At 37.0% G+C, this 13,919-nt stretch overlaps 1 protein-coding gene across 2 annotated transcripts in view; it reads left to right on the top strand.

The window, feature by feature from the left end:
* The window catches only part of ETNK1 (ethanolamine kinase 1), a 32,748-nt gene extending 21,173 nt beyond the window's left edge, over positions 1–11,575 (top strand). For both annotated transcript variants that reach the window (XM_416426.8, XM_040671634.2), the window contains exons 6-8: positions 1,228–1,388; positions 3,465–3,538; positions 4,786–11,575. In XM_416426.8, the coding sequence (XP_416426.3) occupies positions 1,228–1,388; positions 3,465–3,538; positions 4,786–4,858 (308 nt within the window). In that variant the 3' untranslated portion in view covers positions 4,859–11,575. The remainder of the gene's footprint in view (positions 1–1,227; positions 1,389–3,464; positions 3,539–4,785) is intronic.
* Positions 11,576–13,919: the final 2,344 nt, after the last annotated feature.

The following is a 13,919-nucleotide window of genomic DNA, read 5'->3' as shown; positions in this document are numbered from 1 at the left end:
ACACAAGTAATGTTGCCACTGAAGAGCAACTGTGTCATCTTTGCTACATTTGAGGATCAGGCATGGGAAAGAATTTAAGAGCTAGGAGATTACAGTGGTCATAAAATAGAACAGAAGGAGAATTAGGTATGAAAATGTCATTGTCATGGACATAGACGTTAGTAGCATGTATGCCCAAAACCATTTGGCCATATGAAATAGTGTAGATTTGTGGCATGTAATCTCCTGAGGTGAAGCTGCTTACCCTGTGCAAGAGAGCTGTGTAACCTCTTTCCTGATGCACTTGTACAGTAGGTCTGACATTTCCTTAGTACTTTTCTGTGTGTTATATCTCAAATCTAGTGCTTCCAGAATAGAGTGGTTCTATTGCATATGCCTCATACTACCAACTGTAGGTGTGCTTTCTCAGGAATAGTATGTTTAGTATCTAGTTTACTGAACATACATACTGCTTTAGTCTTCTGGAAGGTGAAACAGAGGAAAGGAGACCAAGAGTGTTTTTCAAAGGAAGAGGTGGTGTGGCTAAGAATGACTCTCTAAACATAGAGCAGTCTTTGTTCATGAAGCAGGATTAAAAATATTTTTCCGCATCTTCTGGGTAGTGATCGACTGTGATCCAAGTCTTGGGACTCCTGGTAGATTGTGTGGCCTGCTGTTTAGAATGTCTATTTAGGATATCTGTTTAGAATGTCTGTTTAGAATGTTGAGACAAATTTAGAGCCGTGTGCTGAGAAGAACAATACAGCAGAAGAGAGTAGTTATGGAGATAAGGCTCGTAATTCTACCTATGGAAGGGTAGAATAGACTACCCTAAGGGTTTAGTCTTAAAAACATGAACTGACAGCATGTATATACGTGGATTCAGCTTTGGATAATGTTGCATATGAGCTCCTATTTGATGTGCAGAAGGGCTTCTGCTTTGCAGTGCAAATTTTTTTTTAGATTTGTTAAAGCTAAATTTGTTGCATTTCAAAACAAATGGTGTGTATGTGGATGAAAACACCATAAATCTTTGTGTTGAATGCTCTGTGATTCTTGTGTGAGAAATTTTTGCCAGCAAGTAACTGATCTGATAAAATCTTACCAAAGTAAAAGTAATGATGTCCTTCTACATCAATCTATGTGTTTTTATTTTTGGGGGGAGGGGGAAGCAATCCAGTACTGTGATTCTGATGGTCTTTTTAGATACCCTAAGATTCAGATCTTTTTCTTTTTTGTCCCCCATAGGAGTAAATGAAGTAGACTACAGCCTTTATCCCAACAGAAAATTACAGGAACAGTGGCTGAGATCTTACCTTGAGGCCTACAAAGAATATAAAGGATTTGGCACAGAAGTCAGTGAAAAAGAAGTTGAAGTTCTATATGTTCAAGTCAATCAGTTTGCACTGGTAAATAGCAATCTGTGGATATGAATGTTAAATGCTGTATTTTTTTTTTTCTCTGTGGGCAAATGTAACTGTTAGTTTCTTAACCTGTGTGCTGTGTTATGTAAAGAAAAACTTCTTAGCGTGCTTTGTGAAAGTTTTGTCATTCTGTGTGTTGGCTCCAAGCAAAAGGAGCAGCGAGTATTCCAAGAAGATGATGAGCTTTTTAGCAAGTATAGCTACTGGCTGGCAAGTCCCTGTGTTGGCAAGAGCTTATAGTGGGTCTATGCTGAACTCCTCATAAGACAACAGAAAAACAAGATAGAGCTCCATAAATACATATAAATCTTCTGATTTAAAAAAGAATTTCTTGTTAGAGTAAAACTAGGATACTTTTGACTTTTTTAACAAGTGATTAGATCTCTTTTTATAAAGTTTCAATACTACCGTAATTCTTTCCTTGCCTTAGTGTTCTGGAAAGCTGTGTTATTTAAACTGTAGCAAAATGCTCATGTCGTCTTAAGGATCCCAGGAGGTTTTCTGAGGGCTGGCTGTGTGAGTCTGTTCCCCTGCTCCTCTTCTATATTGTGTGTGAAACTATCTCCTGTCTGCTGTCAGTCTGCCTTCTCAGACTTCAGATGTAAAAGCTTCACTTCATTTTGCTCTCTCCTAGAAGTGAAATGTACTAAACTATTCTTAGGCTGACTAAGGCTAAAATACCTCTTTGATCTTATTTTATTTCTCTTTCTGACTAATCCAAGCACACCTTTATACTGCAATACCTTCAGTTTTCTGGAAAGAAGCTAATGGTAACAGTGAAGAAATACAGGTCCTACTCTAAGAAGATAGTATTTTCTAAGGGCTACTTTAATACCAATTTGTTTGTTGTTCTTTTGTTAAGATCTGCATAATCTATTGAATTCCGTTGTCTCTTTTGTTTAGGAATGTTAGATTTGCAGTTATGTTGGCTGGTGGTCTGATGTCAAATATATATATATAGCATTATTTTTGTCAATTCTAAACCATGGTCATACTAATCTTTAAGAGAGGATAGCTTTCTGTTTAGAGAACAGCTTAAGATGTGCCTTAAGACCACACACAGTGCGCAAATAGTGCCAAATACAAGTAGGTGTCAGTTAACATGGGAAGCTTTGCTAAGAGAAAAATGAATGGATGCTGACATGAAGCTCCAAAACGCTCACTGTCAGGTAAAGTTATCCAAACTTAGAGGTGCTGTTGGTTAATGGTTGCTGTTCTAAGGTGTTTTCAGGTATATGTGCCTGAAGGTGTCTTCTGTGCTTCTGGTAAAGTGTTACATGCAAGCTCCAGGAAGTAATTTACTATGTTCATTTACTAACTGAATCGAAGTCAAAAGTGTATTGTATGTAATCTGAGTGGTCCAGAAATGTCTTCAATAAGGAGATTATCAAACTCATGTCCATTACATATATTTGAAAGTTCATTAGCAGTCACATTGTTTATAATAGTTTCAATCCATAGTTTCAATCAGAAATTGAACATAAGCCTCCAAGCTGTTTATCTGGACTAGTAATGCAGTCATAGTTGAAACATAATACCGATGTGTAAATGCTGAGGAGATTCTTTTCTGTAGCTACAGATCATGCTTTTGTCCAAGTCAGTAGTGAAAGTGAGTTGTGGTTATAATAACCTAAGGGTGTAATCAGAGGTTCAAATGGAATCCTCTGTATACATTAGAGGTGAATATATGTAGGATGTTAACAGTAAGTTGTTTAATAAGTAACAGTAGTTGCAGTTATATTTCTGTTTTCTTAACATGATGTGTATAATTCCACAACGGTTTACTTAATAGATGAACTCTTTCACAAATGCAACATTATTTTTCTTGGGGAGAAAAAAAAATGAAAACAACAAATGTAGTGTCTGGAGGCCAATAAACTTACTCTGCCAGTAGTTTTGTAATACTTGTTTACCAGTCTCTTTGATGAAGAGATACTAAGCAAGTTTACAAAGATGGATTTGGGTGAGTTCTTCGGTAGATGATTCTTTTATTTCAATGTAAAAATGCCCTTACATGCTTTTATACAATGCTAATCTTTCCTAATTTTTTTTTTCCATTAGGCTTCCCACTTCTTTTGGGGACTGTGGGCTCTAATTCAAGCCAAATATTCCACCATTGACTTTGATTTTCTAGGGTAAGAATGCTTGCTTCGTATAATCATACAATAATTGAGTTTGGAAGGGAATTTGGGGACCATCTGGTTAAGTATCCCAGCTACCATAAGCTATGAGGTTTGAGGTGTCTGATCTGTGTGATCTGTACTGATCTGTGATCTGTGTACTGTAACTTCTGAACTGAAAATAAGTGTAGACAGCTTTTACAGTCCTTTTTTCCTTTCTCCTGAAAACTTTCTAAATCAATATGTGCTTTTGGGCTAAAGTAGTTAGTGTAACAAGTCAAGGCACTTAACTAGAGGAGCAAATGCTTTTAAGGATAAAAGGTTTTTCTCGAAGAGACAAAGGCAGAGAAGCAGACTAGTCATTGTGCTGTGCTGGTTGTCAGAAGATGTATATCCCCAACTGCAAGAGTCAGGAAATGGGCCTCTTGTACAAAAAGGTTGGCTTACATCTTATTGCACAGAATATTGATCTTAGAAATTCCTAACTTTTAAAATAAGAACCTCTGTAACCACAATGAACGTTAAGTTCTGACTACTGAAACATTGGCTAATGGTTCTCTTTCAAATAGATGTCTTTGGCATTTTTTTTTGTAGTCTTTCATCACAGCAAGCAGTAGAATATATCTGCCTTTTGTTGGAAACTGTCAGAAGTGATAAAATCCATCATTTCACTTAGCATGAGTCCCTGCTTCAGTTCAGGATATTTTTCATTAATGACTGAGCCAGTTTACTAGGCTTAGTTGTGCTGTTTTGTAGATGGTACCAATGTGAGTTTGTTTCTTCTGTGGCCTCGTGCCTAGTTGTTTCCAAGGAGAAATGCTTATAAGTAACCGCTAGATGGCGCAAAAGGCAAGTAAAAGCACAAGTGAGAAGCCCCAATGCTGCTGTGGTTTAGAAAAATAGCATTCTTCCAACGAACGAGATCTTTTTTTCCTTTTTGGGGGGAGGGAGGGGATAACGACACTGTAGCTGTCGATTGTGGGACACTTTATTAAGAACTTTAAGTATGAAAACGGCACCTCTGATTCACTTAAAATAGCATTTGTTTTGCAAACTCTAGCAAGCTGGGAGGAGTGGTGGAGTACTCCTGTTGAGCAAGTACCAGAATATGGTTGTTCTATTCTTCCTTCTTTGGTAGATGCTATGGGTTAGTATCTGAAACAGGGCTCTGGAATAGGTGGGCTTCTGAGTAGACCTAGCTTGTCTGTTTTCATGTAGGGAATTGTCTGCTCTTAACTTCCGATCTTTTTCCCTTTAAATAGGTATGCAGTTGTTCGTTTTAACCAGTATTTCAAAATGAAGCTGGAGGTCATGATGTTAACTCTCCCAGAGTAAAGAAGAGGAGTAAACTTACCAAGTGGATAGACAACCCCTGAATCTTTTCTGAATGGATACTGGAAAAAAAGCTAAACATTTGTTGAAGTTCTGTAATGCTCACTTGGTGGTTCTTGCTTTATAAATAATGCCTCTAAACAGTCCTTCAATGTTAAATTTAATATGAAGAGCATACGTACTGCTGTTGATGTAAAATGGATTAGAAACTTGCTAAATCTAAAAAAGTTGTAGAAATGGCAATTTAATCCTCTTTTGTAATTTAACATGTTGTATGTGAATTATTTATTTTAAGTTTAACATGATTCCATTGCTGCTTTCATCGGTTTTTGTAAAAGTTGGGTGCAGACGGTGAAGTTTTTCCAAAGGATTTGTTTAACAACTTGTTTTATTGAGCTGCATTAACTTATATTAGGGATCTACACAGTCAGAGGATGTCAACCTTTTAGATCTGTACGGGCAAAATGTGAGATACTGGTCACAGGTATGTAGTAACTAGGGGAAAAGGTTAGGATGATCTTTTTTATTTTTTTTAGTTTTATAAAGAAAAAGGTAGCTCTCCATACTATGGTACTTATCTTTTGTATAAGAATCAGCCTTCTTGCTAAAATGATGAATAACGTTTTGACTTTCCTTTCTGTGTGTTAAGCTGTAGAAATGTGAATATTCTGTGGCCATCAAATTCTTTTAGACTCCATACCATCACAGTGTTAGATGGGAAGTGTACCATCTCTAACTTCTGTGGGAAAGCTGCTTGTTTATTAAGCGTACTTCTTAGACACAAGACCACTGTTCCAAAATTTGTATTACTTTTGGAAACTTGATTCAAAATTTGAACACTATTCTGGTCTCTGATGTGCTTCAGCAGTATCTGACGGAATGGACTATTGAACTGCAAATTAGTGAGCAGAGATCCTGTTGCACTGGGGAGCAAGACACTTAGGTTTACAGTTTGTTATATTGTATATTGTCTTTCCTTCTGCTTTGTCATCATCTAACTTTGGATTCTAGTCTTAAATGCTTGGTCCTGTAGTTGCAAATTCTGTAAGTCTGTTTTTCTTCTGTGGCAGCAAATTACTTTTCAAAGTCTCCAGTTTGAAGGATAACATGAAAAAGTATGACTTGAACAATGGGACTTTGATTGTCACACACAGCTTTTTAAAGCTATTATACCAAGAATGGTCTGGATTACAAAATGTGAATTGAAAAGAAAATGTTTACTTAAGAAAACCATACGTAAGCTTAAGTGGAAAAGAGGCTTTAAAACTCTTTTAGGAGAGGTAGGGAGAAACAACAAAAATAAAACCAACAAGGCAATTTGGAGTTGGGCAGGCACATACTCAGCTCTTGGGTATACTCTGAAAAACTTTGCACTTTGGTCACTTAAGTGCCCACATGTACAAAGTCTGTGTGTGCATATACACATGCAGTCACAAACTTAACTGAAGAGTAAATATTATGGGGAGCTTTTTGTAGAGACTCCGGCAAAGATATTTATTCTAAATTGCTTTGTGACATACTGTGGTGTGTGTGTGTGTATATATATACATATAAATAACATATACATACATGTGTGCTTTAAAGCTTTTTTGATTCTTTCAAGACAAAGAAGGTTGATGTGAATGAAGAATTTTCACCTTGAACAACTATTTTGAATGGCATTCTGGATTTTTTTTTTTTACAAAAGCAAGGGTTGGGTTTTTCCCTCTTGTTTATATTCATCTCTGAAAGTTTTCTTTTTTTAATTATTTAGTCAAAACCTTAACTGTAATGCAGTGGGAAAACTGGGCTTTTTTTTTTTTTCTGTAACTTGAAGTTGGATAACCCTTTTTGTTAGCATTTGCTAGCTGGAGGCTAATGTACTGGACAAACTATCTTGGTAGTTAAATAGAAATGAATAGCTAAAATTGACATTTATATTTTCTTTTGTAGCAGATATAGAGGATGTTGCTAGAGCTCATGAAAGCACTGAAGACACTTGTTTTCTGTACTTTCCCCCTGTAGGCATGATTGGCATATATTGAGTAGTAGCCTGCTGTCTTTGTAGTCCCTTCAAGTATGGCATGATCTCTTTAGAAGTAAGGTTGATAAAGATTTTAGAACTTGATTTTTTTTGTTTATTTTCTTCAAATGGTGTCTTTATTTCTGGCAATGTTGCTTTGTTTTTAAAATGTGTAAGAGGCTGTGAAATTCAGTTGGTCTTGGGAAATCCAGCACTTGACAGATCCTGTCTAACTTTCCCAACAGCTTGCAACCCACATTCCCTTTTCAAGTACCAGTTCTATTTAAGTTTGGAGTTAGTGTAACGTTTTTCAGTAGTATTTTGTTTATATAGCTCAAGTAGCAATAACTGTAGGAGTGGAAACTTGGAAACTCACTTCTGCAGAACCAAAGCTCTTTGTGAATGCAGCTCAATCTCATTCTTATGGAGTTACTTTCCACTGAATCTCCCATAAAAGCACTTTCAAGCAGATAGTAAATACTGCAAGCTTTTTCTGAGCCACTTTGAAGAAGCACAAAGATTATCACAGGTTGTAGTGGTCAACTTTGCAGTACTGATAGAGGCTTTCATTTTGCATGTTGAAGTTCATTTTACACACTTTAATACTGCTTTGCATCAGCTTTCTTTCAAGACAAGTACAGAATAAAACAATTCCAGATAAAAGGTTCAGAGAAAATACTGTAAACTTTTCCAAAATGAAATGCCAGTTACCTTGATTCTTGTACCACATCACATTTAGCCAGTAGCACTCGGATATTCTCATTTGCAGCAGAATATCTACAGATGTATTAAGTTTGAAACAGTAGGTTTTTCAATAGCATTGCAAATTTTAAGGTAGCTTGAAACTGTGAATACAGGACATTCTGAATGTAAGTTAGGTACTAAAGCACCAAACTAGAGAATGTGTACTTGTTCTGATTAGTTTCTCTCAGTCTCTGAATAGCAACTTTAAGATATTTGAAGGAGGGCAAAAAAGACTGAGCTCTAGAAACATCCTGTAGTAGTTTTGACTGTGACTTGCCAAGGAGATACTCTGTTGCCTTTATGTTAAGCTAAGGGCATAAATGCCAAAATTAATAATTCTTACTGTAGTTAAACCTGTAATGTAAATATAAAAAGGATTATTAATAATGGCATTCTTGCATAAATAGCATCAAGTCAATAGACCATAGTGGCCTGGTTGCTTTTGTAAAGCAGAATAGTGTGAATTTTTTTCTTCTCATTTCTGCAGTCAGATCTGGCTAATCAGTGCTTAATTTTTTTGTCGTTTAAGCATTACAGATTTCTGAGTAACCAACCTGTTCTTATATAATTTTAAATTCATTTGTGTCTTGATTTGCAGTTTAAAAGTAATTACCAAATTATTATTAACCAGATCTGACTGTATATGTATATAAAACAGTGTAAATAACCATTTGTAAATTAGTGTGAATTGTACTGTACCTTGCTTTTATGGACTTGTGTATTGCATTGTATTCTCTCCTATTTTGTAGAAATTTTGATGTAAAGAAGAAATCTAACTCTGTGTGCTGACTTCTTTTGTTAAATTTATCTGTAACAAAGCATAGTAGTTACGTTCAGGTATCCATTTATAGCCTTGGACACCCTGTGTCTTTTTTCCCTGCTACCTTTTTAAACATCTTGCTCTTGGGAATGATTCTGGGGAAAAAAAAGTAATTCATACAATGCTAGGATGAAGAGAAAGTCTATTCTGATAGGGCAAATGATATATCAGAGGTACCTGTAAGTACCTGCGGTATAGGGAAGGCTGTTAAAATTTAAAAAAAAATTCCTATACATTCTTGAATGCTGGTGACTTCTAAACCATAAGCATGTTGAATTGAAGTACTCTTTAAGTGTGCGCTCCTGTGGTGACAGCAATTGAGTTAGTTGTGATAGAAGTCTCCGAATTTAAATGTTTTTGGTGGATATAGACTTAAAATAGGATTAGTTGCTAACTTGTAAATGCTTATAATAACCCCCTCACTCTCAGATCACTCAAGTAGTTCTACCAGTCATTTTCGTTCACTCTAGAATTATTGGTAGTTTCTTTAAACTATCTGAGACTTACGGGAGGAAGTATTTTTCCTGTGTGCACTGCTCTCCCTTCGCAACCCCCAAACTCCTAGTTCATTAGGGGAAACATGATTAGAAAAGCTTCCTTTCCATACTTAATCCATATTTTTTGACTGAAATTGTGTTCTGATTTATTGGTATATGACTCGTCATCAGAATTATTTTGTATGAAGTCCCTTGCTAAAGAGGCCTTTGACCTTGGAAGTGAAGCATAGGCAGTTGTTGTCCTCAAATGGCCAACTGTATTTTATTACTGTTGTCTTTCAGTACCAATTTTGAACTGCATGATGTCCTTCAAACTGTTGGTATATTCTTGTCCCTGCTGTGTTTCTACTGGAAAACACTGGTGTGTGAATCTCGTTGTCCATCTGACAAATTGATCTTGATACAGTTGTCACATGTTGTCAGCTCTATCTGCACTGGATGAAAAGTAAATATCCTTATCAGTGTTGATACTTGAGTTACTGAGGGTCCTGGGAAGTGAGCTGGTCATAGAAGTGTTCATCAAGAGGTGGGTTGGGTTCAATAGATATAGGTAAAAGGAAATCCAAATGGAAATGAGAACTTCAACTTTCAACATAGCAAGTTATTGAATATGCCTATTGCATGGTTTAAGGACAAGAGCAAATGGGTAAAGTTTGTTTCAAAGTTAAGTTCAAATTTATTTTAAAACATTTGCTAGCTAGAAAAGGCTTAGACAATTATTATTATTTTTAACTCCTGCCAAAAAGAATCTTAAGGTAACTGCTTTTTTAATTATAACTTTTCTCTATAGCCTGCTGTAATATGATTTCTTCCTCGGGGTAATTCTCCCTGTAGCTAGTAGAAGAGGTTGACCTCGTCCTATCTGTATTGTTTTGAGTTAGCTTTTTGTTCTTCATAGGTATTAATGATTTTCTTTTTGTATTTTTAAATACATGTTCGGAGATGCATGTGAACATGTAGGCTACATGCTGAATATTTTCATTAGATTTAAAAGAGACGAAAAGCCGTGACCTTTGGTCTTGCACAATATAGGTCTTCTGTTAACTAACCACATAACTTAAAGGAACTCTTGGCAGTGAGAAGCCACACAAATCTAGGTGGGGTATGTTAGAAGAAAGCAACTTTTGTGGCCTTTACACCTCCGGAACGGAAAGGAAAATGTGCAAATTGTTTGCATGTGCCAGTTGTATGGAGGTACTTTTAAGTGATGTGGTGAGATGCTGGCTGATTTTTCTTTAAAGTGACTTTTTCAAGTGATCTATCTGTACAGTTTAAGTTGCTGTAACTAGAAACCAGCCAAATTGGGGGGGGGGGGGGGGCAAAGAGGGAGGAGACGTTCTAAAAAATTACCTATATGTTAAAATCTGGGCACGGTTAATTTGCAACGCTTCAGGTATACATTGGGCCTTTTCACTTATTTAACAGTATAGATGATGTTCTGCACCAGGTGGTTTAAGAATAGGTTTTGTTATCCTTGCTAAATGTCAGAAAACTGACTGAACGTGGGCCGGGCCTGAAGTCAGAGCACAGTCTGACCTTAGAACAAGTGGCCAGGCTTTACCAGATTAACTCCCTTCTGACTCAGAATTTTACACTGTTTGCTTCTGTAGCCTTCTGAAAAATTTTAGAGCGTTTGTCTCGGGTTCCTTGTTGCGTAGAATCTTAATTAACAGCCCCCCAAAATATGTGATGCTTATGGACCTTGGGAAGCCCTGGTGCTGGTGAAGTCATGTGAGCATTTAGAAAGCACATTACTTGAAAATTTAACAAACGGTAAAAATAAATGATGAAATAACTTCAGGTACTGCACCAGCCTTATGTTCTGTGATATTGCAACTGCATTTTTGTCATGATGTAGTATTTTTTTTTTTCCCACATAGTAGAGATTTATGCAAAATACAAGTTGAAGGAGACCACAGAAGAGAAGCATTAAAAATTTGCATACAATCCCATAAAATGCAGAGTAGATTGGGGAAAAAAGTTTCCTAACTTTTGGTGGTAGTAACTTTCAGCTGTTATCAAAAAATAAAAAGAGTAGGCGTTGAGTCTTAAGTGTGTGACAGACTTCTTTTTAATTTCTTTTTTTTTTAATAGGTAGAAATGTTCTTAGCATTTTGTATCTCAAGTACAATCTGTGGTAGTCAGTAATGCTGCTTTGTACACAAGTGCTTTGAATAGTCTCAGCACCAAGAATGTATCCATTAATATCTTTAATATAACTTAGTTAGATTCTTTAGTTCTGTCTCAAGCGTCTTAATCCAGCTGTCTAAAACCCTTTAATTACTTGCAGAAACAGGGCCATAGCATAGTAGGGGTATATTCCTCTTTGTGTCTTTTTTTTTAACTGAATATTTGCCAGTGTTCTTTTAAACATGAGTCCATTTATGTGCTGTGAATAAGTTAAATTTAAGAAGCAATCTTTATCTTCTGGCATTGTCATCCCCCCCCGAAGTCCCCATGAACCTTTTTGTATGTTGTGGAGTTTAGGTGCATCATTTATCCATTGGAGTGAACTGTATTTCTTTTGAACTAAATGTTATTGAAGCTCTATTATAAGGCCTTCTACCACTGATTAAATGAAGTAATGTACCTTTGAAAGAGATTTATATTATGTAAATAATTTCAAACTGCAACAATAAAGTTTGTTTCTAACTGCACTGTTAGCATGTGCTGTGGTGATTCTGCTTTCCCCACATGTAAAGAATACTTACTGTGGAATACTTAGAGTTGTTGTAGGCTTTAGACTCGTGTTCAAATACATACCTCTTTCTGGGATTAATGACCCATCTGAAAGTGAAATGCTTTGAGCTAGTACTCGGCTTGCACAAAGATGACTCTTAACATTTTTGTGTATTAAATAGCATTGGTCATTAGCTACTAAAATTTCACATCTGGGAGGCAGGACTTAAGTGAACATGGCTGTCGGTAGGGATCACTACTGAAGAACTGGGGGGAAGAAGTCCATCCCGCTATCAAGTTCTACTTGTGCACAGTAAGGGCTGTGCTAACTACTTGGGTCCTGTTTTACAGGCTGTGCCTCCAGTGCTAGGGGCACTATGTTAGACAGTTGCCTGGGGGATGTATAATGTCTATTAGTAAAATTCTGCTGCCTTCATTTTGTTTGTGCAACTGTAAAGACGATGATTTCACCAAGGCAGATACGATTTGGGCTTGAGTAACCTTAAGCGATTGACCACTGAATTTATTGAGGAAAATATTGAGTTGGAGTTTGTCTCTGTGATGGATCTTCCCTCCTCACTGAAAATATGTCTTTCCTACATACACTGTATAGAAAATCTTAGTTTTCTTAGGTTTAGTGGGCTCGATTATAGAGTCACCAGTCTTTGTGTATGTTGGAAGGTATGGCTAGAACAAGCATGTTCTGGTGCGAAAGAAAACATATCTTTGGGCTTCAGAGAAGGCATTAACCCAGCTTTGTAGGATACTTGAGTTCCATGCATCTTGGTTTAAATAGATTTTTAAATATATAATAATTCCTTCTTAATTTGGAAGGCCTCTGCCTTTTAAACTTACTGATTATTTTCCAATACTGCAGTGGTTGCACAGTAATGTTCTGTATGCACGATAACTATGGCCTGAGTTTCTCAAACCTCGAAGCGTTACTGGCTGTCACTGACCTAAACCCGTGGCTTACTAACGCTAGGCTTTTTGTCAAGGCACCATTTCTGCTACAGGATGGGTAAGACCAAAATTGTTTTTCAGTTTAATGGAAAATATTCAGGGACAGGAGATCTAGGGTTACTCATCCATGCAGAACTGCTGCTTGAAACTCGCAGTTGATGTTTCTCTGGTGTCTCTGCCTTGGCTTTGCAGAAAATACAGAGCAGGCTCAGACTTGAGCTAGGAGTTGTCAGTGGGGAGTAATACAGAGGTTTTTGAAGGCCAGTCTAGAAATCCAGATCTTGAGTAGGGCGTTTTCCTCAAGATGTGTAACAAACAAACTATAGACACGTGATAGGAGGGAAAACAGTGGAGTATGTACTGAACTTCAATACAGTATGTATTGAAATGTAAGCTGTATAAAATGCGCACCTATGGGGAAACAAAAGTTAGTCCTTGCATGAATTCAGAATAGCACACACTTGATTTTTCGGTTTCTATAGGATTTATTAAGTAGAAGCCTTTACTCCCATTAGCACAGCAGAGTCAAGCTGCACAGGAGTGTGCTGGAATCCTCTACGCATGTCAATGAGTGTGTCCTACCGACAGCCTCATTTTACAACCTGCACTTTCTACTGAATGGGTAGGGACAGCTCTTTTCTCTCTTTAAGTCTCGCAGTGTGCTTTTACTGCTGTCAAGTAAGGACAAAACCATTTCTTTCATCAGGAACCAGCTTCGAAATGGGAAGTGTGACCTTTTTCTTGTATGCTCTTGGAAGTTTTGCTTAAGCTGCTAACCATAACTTGCTTCCTTCCCACCCCCTGTTCGTGTTCCCTGCAATTAGGCTGCAGTTCATCCTTATCTTAGTTTCTTGCAGTGCTATTTAGAATAATGCTACCTGTCAGTGTTTTAGGAGTGTGAATAGAGCAGTGCATAGAACTGTTCAAATGGTAGCAGTTACTTCAAAGGCCAAAGGCGGTGTCTCCTTCGAGTGACTTCATGACTACCTGGGCAAGTCAGACACAAAGCTCTTTCTTTATTGCAGTTATTTTCTGTTGATCTCTTTCTTTGTGTCCTGTGGAACAGAACAGGCGGACAGACTCCAGCACTTACCCGCAGGTGGCAATGGAGCTGCAGGCTGTGTCTCATTGTTCAAGAAGCATTTCAAGACAGTTTATTTCTGTAGTACAGCATGCCATACATTGAGTTAAATGGGGAAAAGGGTATTCTTTTATCTCTCAATGAGTTGCAGCCAAGATCTGTAATTGCCTTGCTCTTAATGTTGCATAACTGTTAGCAAGACTCAAGCCAAGCATTAATGAATTTCATCAGAACTTCATTTTTTAATGAGCATCATTAATCGTTAGTCATGCGTGCTG

The sequence above is a fragment of the Gallus gallus genome, chromosome 1, assembly GCF_016699485.2.
Source record: "Gallus gallus isolate bGalGal1 chromosome 1, bGalGal1.mat.broiler.GRCg7b, whole genome shotgun sequence".
Classification (NCBI taxonomy): Eukaryota; Metazoa; Chordata; class Aves; order Galliformes; family Phasianidae; genus Gallus; species Gallus gallus.
This window is presented reverse-complemented; position numbering and strand designations above follow the sequence as displayed.